We start from the raw sequence: 15,474 nt of genomic DNA on the forward strand, positions 1-15,474 counted from the left end.
CTGAAAATAAAAAATAAAGATACGGAAAAATAAGAGGTCGAAACACAAGAAAACCCGTACACAATTATTTCCCACGCGACTCATAGGAGCACCAACACAAGTAAAAGTTACTTTATTTGATTTTGTCTCAGATACAGGAGACAGTGGACGTGCCTTTTATGTCATTTATATTAAAAACATTGAAAAAGAAAAATTACAGTGAAATAAAATTCTGAATTGCTGAGTTTTTAGAAATTATTATCATTCTATACCAAATATGCAGTTTACTTTTATAAGTTTTTTTCAAGGACTGTTGAAGACATATATAGTCTCAAATAAAACGCAAATGACGCAATATTCTTTAGACTTTTACAGTTAGTAAGGGGGAAAGATGGCGGTTGCCAAACTCCTGTTTGTAGTCACTTTTGTTCGTTTTAAGTCTCAATTTAACATTCAATTTAATTTTTACTCTTTAAGATTTATTTATTCGCTTATAGTAATACCTGCTATCTATATATTTGCTATGATTGTTGATTTAACTTATATTCGTTTTGAGTTTGAATTATTATAGGAATTTATTTCTGCTGATCTTAATTTTTATATGGCTCTTTATTTTTCTATGGAAAGTAATTTCCACAAAACGCTATGCAAAAATCAGGAGCATGGCTGGTGTTTTCAGCGAAAATAGCAATGTTTAACATGAAAATGAACAGTTAGCCCATAACAAAGAGGATATTTACATTTAATGAAATTAGTACACGGAGACTAAACTTTTGAAAATAAATAATCCAGTCTTTAATCAATTGTACTAGACCCCTTGATTGTGTTCCAAGATATCACTTTTTCCTCAAACACTCCAGTTAAAACGAGAGTCAGTGGAATAGGGTAATTAAAATGCTTAATCGGACTAGAGGATCAACATACCTTTCGATCAATTCCAATGCTTCTTGGGGCGTATAAAGGTTTCCATCTGCCTTCAGGTTCTCCTTAAAATATGACACCCTCTCACCAACAATGTGCTGCTTTTTAAGGGTCCCTTTCTTCTGCTTAATTGCACGTATTTCCCTGTAAGGTAAAATTGGCATGTTGCCTTCAAAGAAGTGTTTAACAAAATATTCTAATTCAATTTGAGTTCTAAAATTACAAAAGTGGTTTAGAAAGAAACTCCTATACTGGCAATGCACAAAAGATGTAAGATGTATCTCAAGAAACCCACTTTGAATAATTCGGGGAATGATTTCTCTATTGACTACCAATGGTGATTCAAATTGACTGCCAAGGTGATTCTTATTGAATTATGTATGCTGATTTGAAACATGGTTCCAGAGTTGTTTTTTTTTTTTGTTGCATAGAGTGTTGCACAATATTTTTTTTCTCCTTTTCGCAGTAATTTAAGAACTAATATTGAGTGCAAGGTTAATATTGACTACCAATGGTGATTCATATTGAATTATGTATTCTGATTTGAAATATGGTTCCAGAGTTGTTTTTTTTTTGTTGCGCAGAGTGCTGCACGATATTTTTTTTTCTCCTTTCGGCAGTAATTTAAGAATTTTCAACTTTTTAAAATATAATTACTATTTGCAAGCTATTGTTGATTCAACTCTTATGCTAAATTTGAAAGTTTAATTAGATTTTTCTAATGCACATAGTTTGTGCATAATGATCTTTGACGTTTTGCTTGTGGAATTTCTAGTGTTAAAGACAATAAAAACTTAAAATCTGTTTTTTTTGTTTTTTTTTAAAACAGTGCATGCTAGAAAAAATTACAGTAAATTTTGGAATTCTAAATAATCTTTTACATTCAGATAATACAATACTTCTGCCGAAAGTCAAAACTAAAAAAAACTATAGCCATAGTTTTAACCATACCACGCATTTTAAAAATGCCTACTCACTCATGCATCTGCTCAGCTTAATAATTTTGAGAAATCATGACTTTTAGAATTGATCATTGGACTGAAACTATCCACTCACCAACCTAAGATTAGTCGGGTTTGCAAGCAGTTGTTGATTCTTTGTAATAGAAATGCCCGTATCAGGAGCATGGGTGCCCATAGGGTACCCTCGGCGGAATAACCCTGCGTTATATTTTCATTTTGAATTTCTATTATACAGCATTGGTAGTGCCGATCAGACCAGATAAGCCCCCCCCCTCCAAATTTCAGTTTATGGGCGCCAATAATCAGGAGTAAGCTTAAATGACTCCTTGATACACCAAAGATCATTCAAGTAAAATTCAGCCGGTACCAGCACGACATATACACCACGCAGATAGTTTTGTTCCCTTGCTTGTCAAGGTTTTTTTTAATGCTATACTCACTCATCAATAATTTTACATATTTATTCGTTTTAGTTCATAATTCTTTTTATTGATTGTTGACTTTAAAGTTTTTTGTTTTTTTTATTTGAGCTTGAAGTTATTTTTTTTTTTTTTTTTTTTTTTTTTTTTTTTTACAGATAGTTGGATATTTCAATGTCAGCCGATTTTAGTTTTATGTTACTATTTTACAATGATTTCAGCTAATGTCAAGATTTACCTAATGGTTAGTTTTAGTTAGTGCTGTAATTTTAGTGGAAAATGGACCCATTAATAATTAAATATAGTTCAATCCCAGAGCTACCTAGAGCCAACACCAACTTTAGATTATTTGATCTTCTTCGAAACCTCACAATCAGACACCTTCATTATTAATTCTTAGCTGTACAACAATTTAACCATAAGTAATACATTTTTGCCCCAACATTTCAATTAGATAAATATTATGATGAATGGGTCTGATGTTAGCTACACCCCAATGTTGACTAAATCTCATTGGGAATGAGGCCTTAGGCAGCATAAAACTATGAGCAAAGAGTACAGGGAGCTGATTTAGTCATAAAACAACGTTTAAATAAAATCGCTGCAAAAAGACCAAAGAGGAAAACGAATCAGACGAAATTCTTTAGTATCCTGACATGGATTAAGGATTAAAAACTACTAGTATCCCTGGAATTATAGCAGCATGCAACACACCCAAATAAGTTCGCAGCAAGCTTAATTTTATTTATCAAAATTTGGATTTTTTTAAAAGGCCTAAGTATAATTGGATCCAGCTTGGCAACCACTAAAAGTAGACATTTTCTTTTTTTAACTACTTTTGTTGACTGTAAAACAATTGGTGTCTGAAGAATATACAGTAGTCAGAGAAAATATGGACTAAAATTTATCTCCTTCTAGTGAAACTAATGCTTTTATTTTCAGTATAATATAAGCTGAAAATAAGAAAGCTATTATAAAAAATTCAACAACACTTTTTTTTTAAATACTGAAATTTCTAGTAGTATATTTTTTTTTTTACCAAGATGGGGTCATAACAGGAATACTAGCAATACCCACAAGATTCGGCTTGAAAGAGATTATCAGATCTACCAAATTCCTTCCCCAATCTCCACCCATTATATCAAGTTCTACTTTCTCTCTTTGTACATGTATGCTTAAACCTTCAGAAACTTTAACTGCTAAAGTACTTAAATTACCTTGGCAGCATTAGTAATCAAAACAAAGCATACCTATGTACTTTCTTCTGCATCTGTGCAGCTTTCCTACTTTGAGGGTGTATGAGCTTTAGCTTATCCACAGCTGCTGTCATTTTCGACAGGGGTTTAGGCTAGAAAAAATGTAGGTGACATTATTTAAGTGTAGGGACACCTATTTAGGATAGTAGAAATAGGCTTGTTACATCTAACTGATATATATATATATATATATATATATATATATATATTATTGATGCTGAGTGAGTATTCTTGCCGCGTGTAAATAGCCAAGCCTCCTCTATTCATTGTAGATCTGGGCAGGAATTGGGAAGAATAAACTAGGTATTTCTAAAAGGGTATTGGTGTGTCTTGTTAGAAAAGTTTTGCAAATCCCGACTACATCTGGCTGCAGCTGCTGGCAAAAATTCGTTACATCACAAAACGAAGAGCATTACTCTTGACAATTAAGCTGGAGTACAGTGAACTGAGAGTCAGAGCGTCCCTTAGTCAAATTACACACCTCTTCATATCGGCTTCTAGGAAAATTACTCTTATCAAACATTAGGGAATCTGATTCATTATTTATTGTAACATCAAAAACTTTTTCCAGATTCAAAAAAATCTCTTCCAACTCTGTTAATCTCGCATTAATTTGACCAGCTGACGAGGAGGTGCCCCCAAGGAGGTCAGAGCAGGAGTTTGTAAATTACCACATACTCGAGAGAGGCAATGGCTGTACTTTCAAAAGCAGCAGTTGACCACTTTGACGTTTCCAAACCCGAACTTTTCTTACCACATTGAAAAAGAAAAAAAACAAATAAGGACATACAAAAAGGAAAGAAACATCTCTTTGGATGAAAAGAAAAAACAACTTCAAGATTAAGTAAAAGGCAAGTAAACAATAATACTCTCATGGGGAGTGTTTATAATACTTTTTATTAGTATGTTCCACTTAATTCTTTTACTACCAGAATTTACCACTATTCACAAATCCTACCGCGATCAGTACTATAGTTGCACCAACAACTCACTAAATGTAAGAATTTTTAGAGCAACTGTATACTTCCAAATCATGTTCATTTGGATTATCTGGCCCTGGGCGGGGAAGCTTGAGTGGATTGTAGAAGTCATCTAACAGCTTCGTCCATTGCGACAATTTTTTGGTTTCTAACCAAAGTTTGATTCCTTTTTGAATCAGACGCTTTTCTGTCACTTTCTCATTCGCTATTTTTGACGTTCTTAGCTTGTAGCCAAGAGATAATAGTTCTTTCCGTCTTTTACCGAGACCACTAGGCAAGTCCACAGGCACACTCAAACCAGTTTTTTTTTCAACACACTGCGCTCTTTCATTATTTCCATCCAGTCAACATTTCTAGGCTAGCGAAAATCGGATCTGCGGACTTTTTTTGCGCACTGTTTCTAAGGGTCGGGCCGGCCGCTCGGGCTAGACGACTCGGAGTTTGATGTTTGCTTTGAATTTTCTTTGGTATTTACTTTCTGACAATTCTTGGCCGTGAATAACAAGATTATTCCTTTTCGAGTACAGTTCAGAGCAAAGAGCAGTCGTTTAACTTTAACAAGCTCGGATCTAAGCAGCCTATTTTCTCACCTAAGATGCTTGTTTTCTAGCTGGAGCTTTGCAATTGTCTGAAGGACTTCATCAATATGGTCATTGAAATGTTGTTTGGTGAGTGACATAATTGTCAACTATAATGCTGCTATGCTTTGAGGTTGTTCTTAAAAAAAATAAAGACTGAAATTTACTTGCAGGAACGAGTGCATTCTGTCAAGTCCGTCCAGGACCAAGAGAAGCGAATGAACCCACTCACCTATTCCCTGCAATTTTAGGGTAATTAAATACTGGTAGGTATATATGACCCTTGCGGTGGACTCCTCCCCTCTGCTGCTTGTTGCCTGAGATGCCTACAGAGCACCGCTAATGTGCCTAAATTGTTCTCTCGAAATCAACACATCTTAATAAATTTGATTGGAATGACAAGTGTATATATCTAGAATCCTAGCAGTTGACTATTAGATTTTGCCTATATATACATTTCAGCCTTAATTAGCCAACTAGTAAGCTAATTTTAGAATTGTATGTACACTATTAAGTTAGCTAACTAGTTGGCTATTAATATCCCAGGTATACATAAACTTTATTTTAAAATAGCTAACTGGTCAGTTATTTAAAAATGTCTAATACATTTGTGGAATTAGCTAACTAGTTGGCTATTAATATCCAAGGGTATATATTAGCTTTAGTTTAAATAGCCAACTAGTCAGCTATCAACAAAGTTTCTAATACTCAGTAAAATTAGCTAACTAGTTTGCTATTGAAGTCTCAGCAATATACACATGTTTAGATTAGCCAACCAGTTGGCTATTAGTTTTCACCTATATATACACTTCAGTCAGAATTAGCCAACTACTCAGCTAATATGAGAACTGTATTTACTTTATAGAATTAGCAAACTAGTTGGCTATTAATTAACCATGTATATTTAAACTTTAGCTTAAAATAGCCAATTAGTCAGCTATCAATTAAATTTCTAAAGTTTCACATGTTAAGATTAGCCAACCAGTTGGCTATTAGATCTCACCTATATATACACTGTAGCCTGAATTACCCAACTAGTCAGCTAATAAGAGGACTGTATACACTTTACTGAACGAGGTGACTAGTTGGCTATTAATATCACATATATATCAATCAATCAATAAACTTATTTCTGACCCATCAACAAAACAAATGAAGGTTTGTAGTCCTAATGATGGAGTAAGACAAAAAATAAAAAGAGAAAATAAACAACAACAAAAAGAGAAATGACAATCAACAAACATAACTACATACTATACAAAGAGGGAAGACCCCTTGTGGTTGAGGTTTCTAGCAGAGGATTTGAAATCTTCCACTTTTTTTTATCATTAACGTTTGCAGGCAGAATCAATTTAAATTTTTGTACTAGAGAAGAATTACTGGTCCAAGGAGGCAGATGCAGAAAATACTTGGCAAATTCAAAATAGATTTGGTTAATATCATTTTTATTTGAATAAGAAAAAAAATTTTCAAATGTAGGATATAGCAAGAAGATGGGGCACAGTTAGACCATTGTAAAGTTTGGAAAGGTGAAACCGACTAAGATTTGTGATATTAGATGCAAGTAAAGCATATAAACTTACTTTAAAATAACCAACTAGTCAGTTATCAATAAAGTTTCTGAAGTTTCACATGTTTAAATTAGCCAACACATTGGCCATTAGATCTCACCTATATATACAATTTAGCCTGAATTAGCCAACTAGTCAGCTAATAAGAAAACTTTATATACTTTATAGAATTAGCTAACTAGTTGGCTCTTAATATCCTTATGTATATATAAAATTTGTTTTAAAATAGCCAACTAGTCAGCTATCAATAAAGTTTCTAATACACAGTAAAATTAGCTAACTAGTTGTCTATTAAAGTCTCAGCTATAAACACATGTTTAGATTAGCCAACCAGTTGGCTATTAGATACCTTGTATATATACACTTCTGCCTGATCTAGCTAGTTAAGAGCACTTTATGGGCTGTACTTTATAGAACTAGCTAACTAGTTGGCTATTAACATCCTATGTATACATAAACTTTAGCTTAAAATATCAAGCTAGTCAGTTATCAAACTTATTTGAAGTGGCAATTAATTTACATTTTTTCTTCCCCATTATTTTTTCTATAATCTGCTCAGAAAGGTCAGATGTGGGGCTGTAGAACATCTTACTTTCCACTCATTATCTCTACATAATATTTAGACTACTTGGATAATATCAAACTACTTTATGTATAAATATCCTGAATATAGCCAACCAGTTGGCTATTTAAAAACAGTTTAATAATAAAAAATAAAAAATAGCAAACAGTTGGCTGCTGAATTGAGCCTTTGTATACATAGGAAAGGAAATTAGCAAACTAGGATTGTCTGCCAACAATTCTTTTTTTTTAAACAGAGGAGGGGGTAGGGACAAAATTGTTGATTTGACTTTACTAAGGAAAAGGGGGTAAGAAGACAGTTAAGAGAAATGGGGTTTGGTAAAAAGATGGCCAGGATTAAGAAAAACATTATTTATTTTTAGCAAAGTGCAAATTATAATTGATTTGAAGCACCTGTTAATTTGAATTTTTTCTTTCCCATCATTTTGCTATGATTGGCCAGCAGGGGCTGGAAGTGGGGATGTGGAGTATCTTGCTTTCTACTCATCATCTCTTTATTAAATTTGGACTACTTGGCTAATGCAAATCAGTTGGCTACTGAATTGAGTCTATGTATATACAAGAAAGCAAAACAGTGAACTAGGATTGTCTCTCAACAAGTGCTAACATTTTTATTTTAAACAGAGCAAGGGGAGGGGTAGGGACAAGGGTGTTGACTGGACTTTATTTAGGAAAAAGGAGTTAAGAGGAGGGATATGGAAAAAGAGGTTAGAAAAGCAGAGACCAGGATTAAGAAAAAAATGTGATTATTTTAGCAGAGCATAAATTATAATTGATTTGAAGAGCCAATTAATTTATATTTTCTCTTTCCTATTATTTTACTGTGATTGAGCAAGAGGGGGGCAGGAATATAGAATATCTTGCTTTCTCCTTGTCATCTCTAGATAATATTTAGACTCTTTGATTAATATCACAATGACTATTCACCACAGAGCTATATCAAAAAGTATAGTTTATGCATAGAGAAAAAACTAAACATTTTTTTTTATGGGGGGTTGACAAGTTAGCAGAATTTAGTTTTGGAAAAGAGAGCTGCAAAAGGGCATTAAAAAGCCAGTATTGCCTGCCATTAAGAGTAAGTACACTTGCAAATAGTTTTCTTTTTGAAGGAAAGGTGGCATCTGGTAGACAATGGCAGACAAAGGTCTTAGGTTTAGTTGCATTTATATAGATTTTTCTAAGGTGTTCAATAAAATTTCCATTCCACCTTTACTTCAAAAGTGTGAGGTATATGACCTTGGTGCCAGAACATTGAATTGGATTGGTCATTATCTAACAGGCAGGATGCAGAAAGTGATTGTAGGTGATGCCTTGTCTTCTGCTGAGATGGTTTTAAGTGATGATCCACCAGGTAGTTGCCTTGGTCCAGTACTTTTCTGCCTTTTCATCAATGACTTGCCTCTTGTTGTCCACCATTCCATAGTTAAAATGTCTGCAGATGATGTAAAGCTTTACTGCTCCTAGACAAATTCAGATGAAGCTTTGTTGCTTCAAAAAGACTTGGATGCAGTGCACAATTGGTGTAATGTTAATTCCATGTTTGTCAATGAAAATAAGTGTAGGATTGTCCATTACTTAGGCAAAGTAGAACAAAGTTACCAATACCATCTTGCTGGACATTCAATTTTACCTGTTGAAAATGTCTATAACCTTGGTGTTCATTTTGATTCTAGTCTTAGGTTTGACAGGCATGTCTCTGAAGTAACTTGTAAGGCAAACTATCAACTATTATGTCTTAGATGGAATTTCCATAAGTTTAATCTCCATTTATTCATTGCCATTTATAAATCAACAGTTCAACCTATACTCAAATACAATTTGTCAGTATGGTATCCATTGAATAAAAAAGACAGAGCAAGGGTTGAAAAAAAAACAAAACAGCAAAGAGTTACTAAGCTAGTACCTTATTTGAAACATTTGCCATATGAAAATATGGCAAATGTGCCAACTGCATAGGCTAGGATTGCCAAGTCTTCAATTCTGAAGGGATAGGGCAGACATTATTAACACATTCCATACAATCAAAGGCATTGATAATATAAGTACATCACAGTTCTTCACATTTAATGGCACTAACAGGACCCATAATCATCCACATAAATTGTACCCCTCACTTTCAAAAAGGAAAATAGGACAACATTCATTTTATAGCGGGGTGTGGAAGCCATGGAATGACCTTCCACCTAAGACATTTCTAACAGATGACATAAACAGATTCAAAACAAAACTAGCAGAAACAAATTTTCAAAGTAAGTCATTTTTAAATAGTTTATAATATTATTTGTCAGAGTTTCTTGTAGTTGTTATTTTCATTGATTTGTATGTGTGTATTATATTGTCATAATTTCTATTTATTATGTTTAGTGCAACAAGCTTGAAATCCTACCATATTTGGTATTAATAAATAAATAACAAAATTACACCAACAACAACAAAGAGCTTACTAGGCTATTCTATATCAGCTGTGTGGTGGATATCCAGTGAGGGAGAGGGTTAGGAGTACTACACAATGAGATTGCAGTCAAAATTTATTAGCTACAGTTTTTCTGCACATTATGAAGTAAGAATTGGGTCAAAATTGTTTCCTTCTCAACAACTCCAAATCTTTTAGAATAGCCTATTTAATTCCTATGATAGGCTACTTTCTTTAAACTGTAATTGAAGAATAGCTTTTCTAAACTTAAAAGACCCAACTTCTAATTTAGGCCCTGCACCAGTTATTTTTGAGCAAGGCCCAAGTTTCTGCTTTATTTAGCATACCATTATTGATGGCGACGTGATGAAAGTTTCAAAATATCTTTCCCGATGAATTTTCAAAACAAATCCTTTGTATTTATAACATTCCAGTTAAAAAATGATCTAGGCAATGATATGAAAAAAACTCTGAGCCAATTCATTTAAATTAATCAGAAAGCTTAAGATTTTATTTTAATAGTATAGACATATAGAAGTTAGGATGGTAAAGGATTGATTATCGCAAACCAGAACAATTTAAACAATTCAAAACAAGTTAACGAGGATAATTGATTATAAGTTGTAGGCCTAGTCACAAAAGTGTCGGTTTTATGTGCCAGTATTAATGCTAGTAATTGTAAGCATAGCAATATTCTAGGTGTTAAACTGTATGCAATCCCTCAAAGTAGGTTCAGTTTCAAGAATGAAACTTTCTGGACTGAATTCTGAGTTTAAAGCGTATATTGGGAATGTGTTTGACTCTACTATTTTCATGGTAAAATTCTAGATGAGCTAAATTTTGCTATTTTGGAATGCATCCTACTAGGATAGGAAAATAAATTGTTTAATAATTAACTGAGAGCTAAATCAGAGATTCAGGGATGGATCTACAGACAAAAGTAGGCTATATCCTGTGAAAGTTCTTTTAATTTCCCTATTTTCACATTTTGCTCCTCTATAAAATGCATTGCATTGTTTTACTGTCCATTTTCTGCTCAAAATTGACTATGTAGGCTATTACTATTAAAAGTAGGCTGTAAATCTGCTTACCTTAAAAAAAATCCACTTTTTTTTATTCCAAAATACTATTTCCATTAATCAACTTGTTCAAACTTTACTTTCATCACAAGTTGTCCAAACTAGAAACTATGCTGCTTTGCAATATAGTTCCCATACTATAGCACTTAGAAATGGCAATTCTAGAAGTGTATTCATTTTTAATTGACCTTCCTACTCCATGGGGCAAACTAAAAATACATAAAGTAGGCAGGGTTTTGAAGCCAAGGGAAAAGTTAGGGTTATACAATATGAATGAACTTATATTTTAAATACTAATTCCAGTCATCACTGGTAACTTCTGTAGGCTATAGTAGGAAGTCAAAAGATAATGAAAAAACTCATGCTTCCATTAATGCTAATAGTAGATGTTGTGACATTGGCATGTGATGAAATTTGAACTGGCAAATCAGAGCAATTATTTAAATAATATAAAAGGTAGGCACTGCAATGCTCAATTTTGCTTACAGGTAACATTACCTGTAGAGCAAAGTGTATTAGCCCATGATCCCTGTGGGGAGTGGGGTATGATCTGATTGGTTCAGCCTTGTTTGTTATGGCTATGATCCTACATCATTGCAACCCTATTATCCCCAGAAATAGAGGTTAGTCAAGGCCAAGCTTCTGTGGTGTTTAAAGTTTGAAGGGAAGATATTTTGTTTTTTGTGAGTTTTTATTTTTATTTTTTGTGAGTTTTTATTTTTTGAGTTACTGCCTAGGCCTATAGCCAGATTCTGATGATTGCATATTGTTTATATGTCATTATTCATTCATATTGCCCAACCCCAACATTTCCCTTGGCTTCAAAACCCTTCCCACTTAACACATATTTAGTTTTGTTGAAGAGGGATTTTAAAAAGCTGAAAAATGAATGCACTTCTGTAGAAATGACAAAGAAACAACATGCACTCATGAGAGTCTTGCTATATGCAGTAATACAGATTTTTGAAACCTTTTGATGAATGTAAAGCTTTACCATTAACACCTCTTAATTGCAGCCACCTGTTTGTACTATGCCCTATGTAGGCTAGATAATCCTATACTTAAACCAGAAAGGTGGTTTGTATTTTCTAACTCCAGAAGTCCAGAGTTTATGTTTTCTGGTTGAACTAAGCTACTCTAGTAGGTACTGACTCTATATCTGAAGTACTAAGAGCAAGATTAATGAAAACTTCAGGAACAAATTTGGAGCATAAATTTAATCAAGGTTAAATGTTTTAGAATTGCCCCCCCCCCAACTGAAAAACTTCAGCAATCCTAGTTTAACAAGTCTTGTTATATTTTTAAGGGCTAGATTGTGAAAGCTTCTGGACAAAATTCAGAGCATAAATTATGTGCAGGGAAGATGTTTTTGAATTGCCCTCCCCCCCCCCCTTTAAGTAGCCTAATTTTAGTTTGACAACTCTTATTGTATTTCTAAAGTGCTTAGAGCTAGATTAATGAATATTAAAGGACCAAATTTTGAGCATAAATTATGTTGAGGGAACATGTTTTTAATTTTCTCCCCCAAGCTAAAAGACTTTAGTAAGTTTATTTTGATAATTCCTATTATTTCTCTAAAGTGCTTAGGCGTCAACATTCTTATTTTATATATATATATATATATATATATATATATATATATATATATATATATATATATATATATATATATATATATATTCCTATTATATTATATAATTATATAATTCCTATTATTTCTCTAAAGTGCTTAGGCGTCAACATTCTAATTTATATATATATATATATATATATATATATATATGCAGATAACATTAGTATATTCATTAGGATTTCCTATTAGTATATTCTTTGAAAAATAGCCAAGAATTATTTCTTTATTTCCACAGAATTGCTTTATGTACTCAATTGATTAATTATACAATTCATATACACAATCAATGAAAACTTCAACATCAAATTTAGAGCATGAATTATGTTGAGGGAAGATATTTATATAATTCAGTTGTTTTCAGAAGTACGGGTTCTACATAAGTCTGCTATCAACCATTTTCAGCCATTGTGTTTAAACCCAGGTTTCTTAAATCTGGAACCTGCTTTAATACTAAGTTCAAACATGGGGCTCACAGTAATTGGTGCTATATTTAAAAATGAACTACAAACCTAAGTTTACAGTTGATGAGTTTTGTTCATTACAATCTGTTGTTCAATTTTTTGTGACTTTAAGCTGAAAACTATCCATAAATTCAATCTTTCACAACAAGACCAATTTATATATATATCTTTAAGATACGATTGAAATGTAATAATAGAAACAGCTTATAAAATAAGTATCAACAGATCTAGTATCAACAGAGAGTGAAAGCCATTATGTGAGCTGTGCAAAAGATTATTTGCTTTAAGATTTCAAATATGTGAAGAATTGGTTATTCTTTCAAGAACTGTAACAACCACTGATGCCATGCTTATAAGTTGGTAATTTTCATCATGATCTTTTCTACCTTTCTTAATTATGGACTGTTTTTCAATCCAGAGGTAGTCTGCAAAGATCTAATGATAACTGGAACAGCAAGGAAATAGGTTGGCACAAGACTGACTGACATTCATTGAGGATACTAGGAGGAATGCAGTCTGGACCAGCAGCTTTATTCATTTGGTGGACATGAGTTGCTTCAAAACTATTGTATCAGTAATTAGAATAGGCTCTGTATTATGTGATACATCATATATTGGAGGTTGGGTTAAACAGTACTGGAATTGGATGAAAAAACAGATGAGAATTGTTGGTTGAAAATTTCAATTTTCAGCTCAGGATCAGCAAATAGTTGATTATTGCACAGGGTATCAGAATAGAACTTTTTTATCAAGTGAACTCTCATAAACATAAAAACTGCTGAACTTGATGCCTTGAGTCAGCTAGCCTACATTGCATACAAAAACAACATAGATACATAGGTGAAATATTAAAACATTCCCTACAGCAATGAACCAAACTGGCCTGTTAAATAAAATGAATAAAAATGAGTACTTAAGTACACAAACATAAGTACATAAGTAAAATGTGGGTAAAAAAGTAAAAGTAAGTAAATCAGGGACTGTTTATATGTTGGAACATTTTTGAGAGGCATACATCCAAAAAAATTAAGATTATCCCTAACATCCTCAGCCAATTGCTCCTCACCATCTACCTTACTCTTCAACTGCTTGATTTGGTTTGTTGTCTGGTTACAAAAGGTTTTGAAAACTTGATAAGTTCTGAGGTTTTCTTTTTTTCTTTCTAACTATTCCATGCTCAATGTTTTCTGTTAATTAGCTTACTTATTTTAGTATTTAAGAAAGGTAAATTTCTGGCCTGTTTAGCCCAAAAAATTCTGATTCAAGACTTTTTGGCATTCAAAATTTCAGTTTACACATTAGACCAACTCTCATCAATATAATCAGTAATAAGCTGTTTCCAATTGACACTTGCAAGTCTTTTGGAGACTAGTTTGTAATTGACATATTTTCGTTGCTTAGAAGAAGGTTGATTAGTAGGCAAACATAATTCCGAAATAATTACAACATGGTCACTATCACCAACAGGTATGGGTATTACATTCTTTATAAGAAAGTCTGGATTAGTGAGAATTACCAGGTCAAGAAATGTTAGAAGCTTGGCCTTCTCTAAAACGAGTTGACTGAGATATTCTTTGACAGAGAGAATTGTTTATTATGATAGCGTTAGTTTCAAATGAAGCCATGCAAAAGATGGCTACCTAATTGGTTTATAGGTTGACTCTGATTCATTAATTTTCTACATGTGTTGCATTTAAAAAAATTATAGCTGCATTGCAAAAAATATGGATCTTATGAACCTAGAAAAAGTGGATGACAAAATGAAATTTCTGAAGAATTTTTTGAAAAAAGAATGAAACTTCTAGCAAATTATGTGTACTTATAAAAGAACACTTAATTAAGTTATTTATTAATATAAAACTGCAGTAGGCTAAAATGAATGATAAATCAGTGAATTTACATTCTAGAACAGAATACAGACAAAAAAAAGAAGAAATCTATTATTCAATTCACCTTCCAGGGCTCTTCCCAAGTCTGATAATCTCTGCTGTTAAAGTTCTGACCCCTCCTCTCCCTAAAAGGACTAGGTATTATACAAAACTTTTCTGATTTTGTCTGAATAGGCTTATTTAGCATTATGAACTGTCCGCTGATGAGAAACAAGAACAAACAATAATGCAAAATCACAAAATCAGTAAGCTTTTGTATATAGCCAGAGGCTGTATACAGCCTATCTTTTCTAAGACTGAAAATCAAATACACATTGAACAGAAATACTTTCTCGGAAGCACAAATGCTCTGTGCAGATTCCTGGTTATAGGTGTAATGTACTTCCTTTTCGTCAAGTAAAATTTTCTAGAGATTTTCAAATGCTTGTTTATCCTTTTTTTTGTAGTGCTTCGATTTAATATTAATACTTTCATTTGGCTTTCTAAAGTTCCTTAATTAAGCAGCTCATCAGTCCCCAAATCAAGCTTTGGTCTCAAGGTACCTGTTCATATTGTAATATTTATCAATTGTTTTTGTAAAGGAAATCTTTAATCTAGGTCTATAGTGCATTGAATTAATAAATAATTTTCTGTGCATATTAGATATTGCTGAATTCTTGAGCAAAAAAAAATGTTTAATTTGCTAGTATTTAAATTGGATTCTTAATGTTTAATGAAAACAAGACTTAAATTTTCTAGAAAAAGCAGATTC

The 15,474-nt window shown here is 32.7% G+C and overlaps 2 protein-coding genes across 11 annotated transcripts in view; one reads left to right on the forward strand and one right to left on the reverse strand.

The window, feature by feature from the left end:
* The window catches only part of LOC136038732 (translation machinery-associated protein 16-like), a 29,658-nt gene extending 19,521 nt beyond the window's left edge, over nt 1-10,137 (reverse strand). The window contains exons 1-3 of one of the 3 annotated variants that reach the window (XM_065722092.1): nt 10,009-10,137; nt 3,532-3,629; nt 904-1,044 (exon numbers count right to left, since the gene is read on the reverse strand). In XM_065722092.1, the coding sequence (XP_065578164.1) occupies nt 904-1,044; nt 3,532-3,629; nt 10,009-10,011 (242 nt within the window). In that variant the 5' untranslated portion in view covers nt 10,012-10,137. Of the gene's footprint in view, nt 1-903; nt 1,045-3,531; nt 3,630-9,151; nt 9,188-9,692; nt 9,714-10,008 lie in introns of those variants that run through there. The other 2 variants (XM_065722100.1, XM_065722082.1) reach the window with 2 other exon arrangements.
* LOC136038653 (uncharacterized) overlaps nt 1-15,474 on the forward strand; it is a 150,952-nt gene that overhangs the window by 133,454 nt on the left and 2,024 nt on the right. The window contains exon 1 of one of the 8 annotated variants that reach the window (XM_065721927.1): nt 9,789-9,808. The exons of 1 other annotated variant lie outside the window; for it this stretch is intronic. In XM_065721927.1, the coding sequence (XP_065577999.1) occupies nt 9,804-9,808 (5 nt within the window). In that variant the 5' untranslated portion in view covers nt 9,789-9,803. Of the gene's footprint in view, nt 1-9,788; nt 9,809-10,235; nt 10,478-12,704; nt 13,195-15,474 lie in introns of those variants that run through there. 6 more of the 8 variants (XM_065721966.1, XM_065721935.1, XM_065721950.1 and 3 more) reach the window with 6 other exon arrangements.

Source organism: Artemia franciscana, chromosome 2 (assembly GCF_032884065.1).
Source record: "Artemia franciscana chromosome 2, ASM3288406v1, whole genome shotgun sequence".
In the NCBI taxonomy this organism is placed as follows: Eukaryota; Metazoa; Arthropoda; class Branchiopoda; order Anostraca; family Artemiidae; genus Artemia; species Artemia franciscana.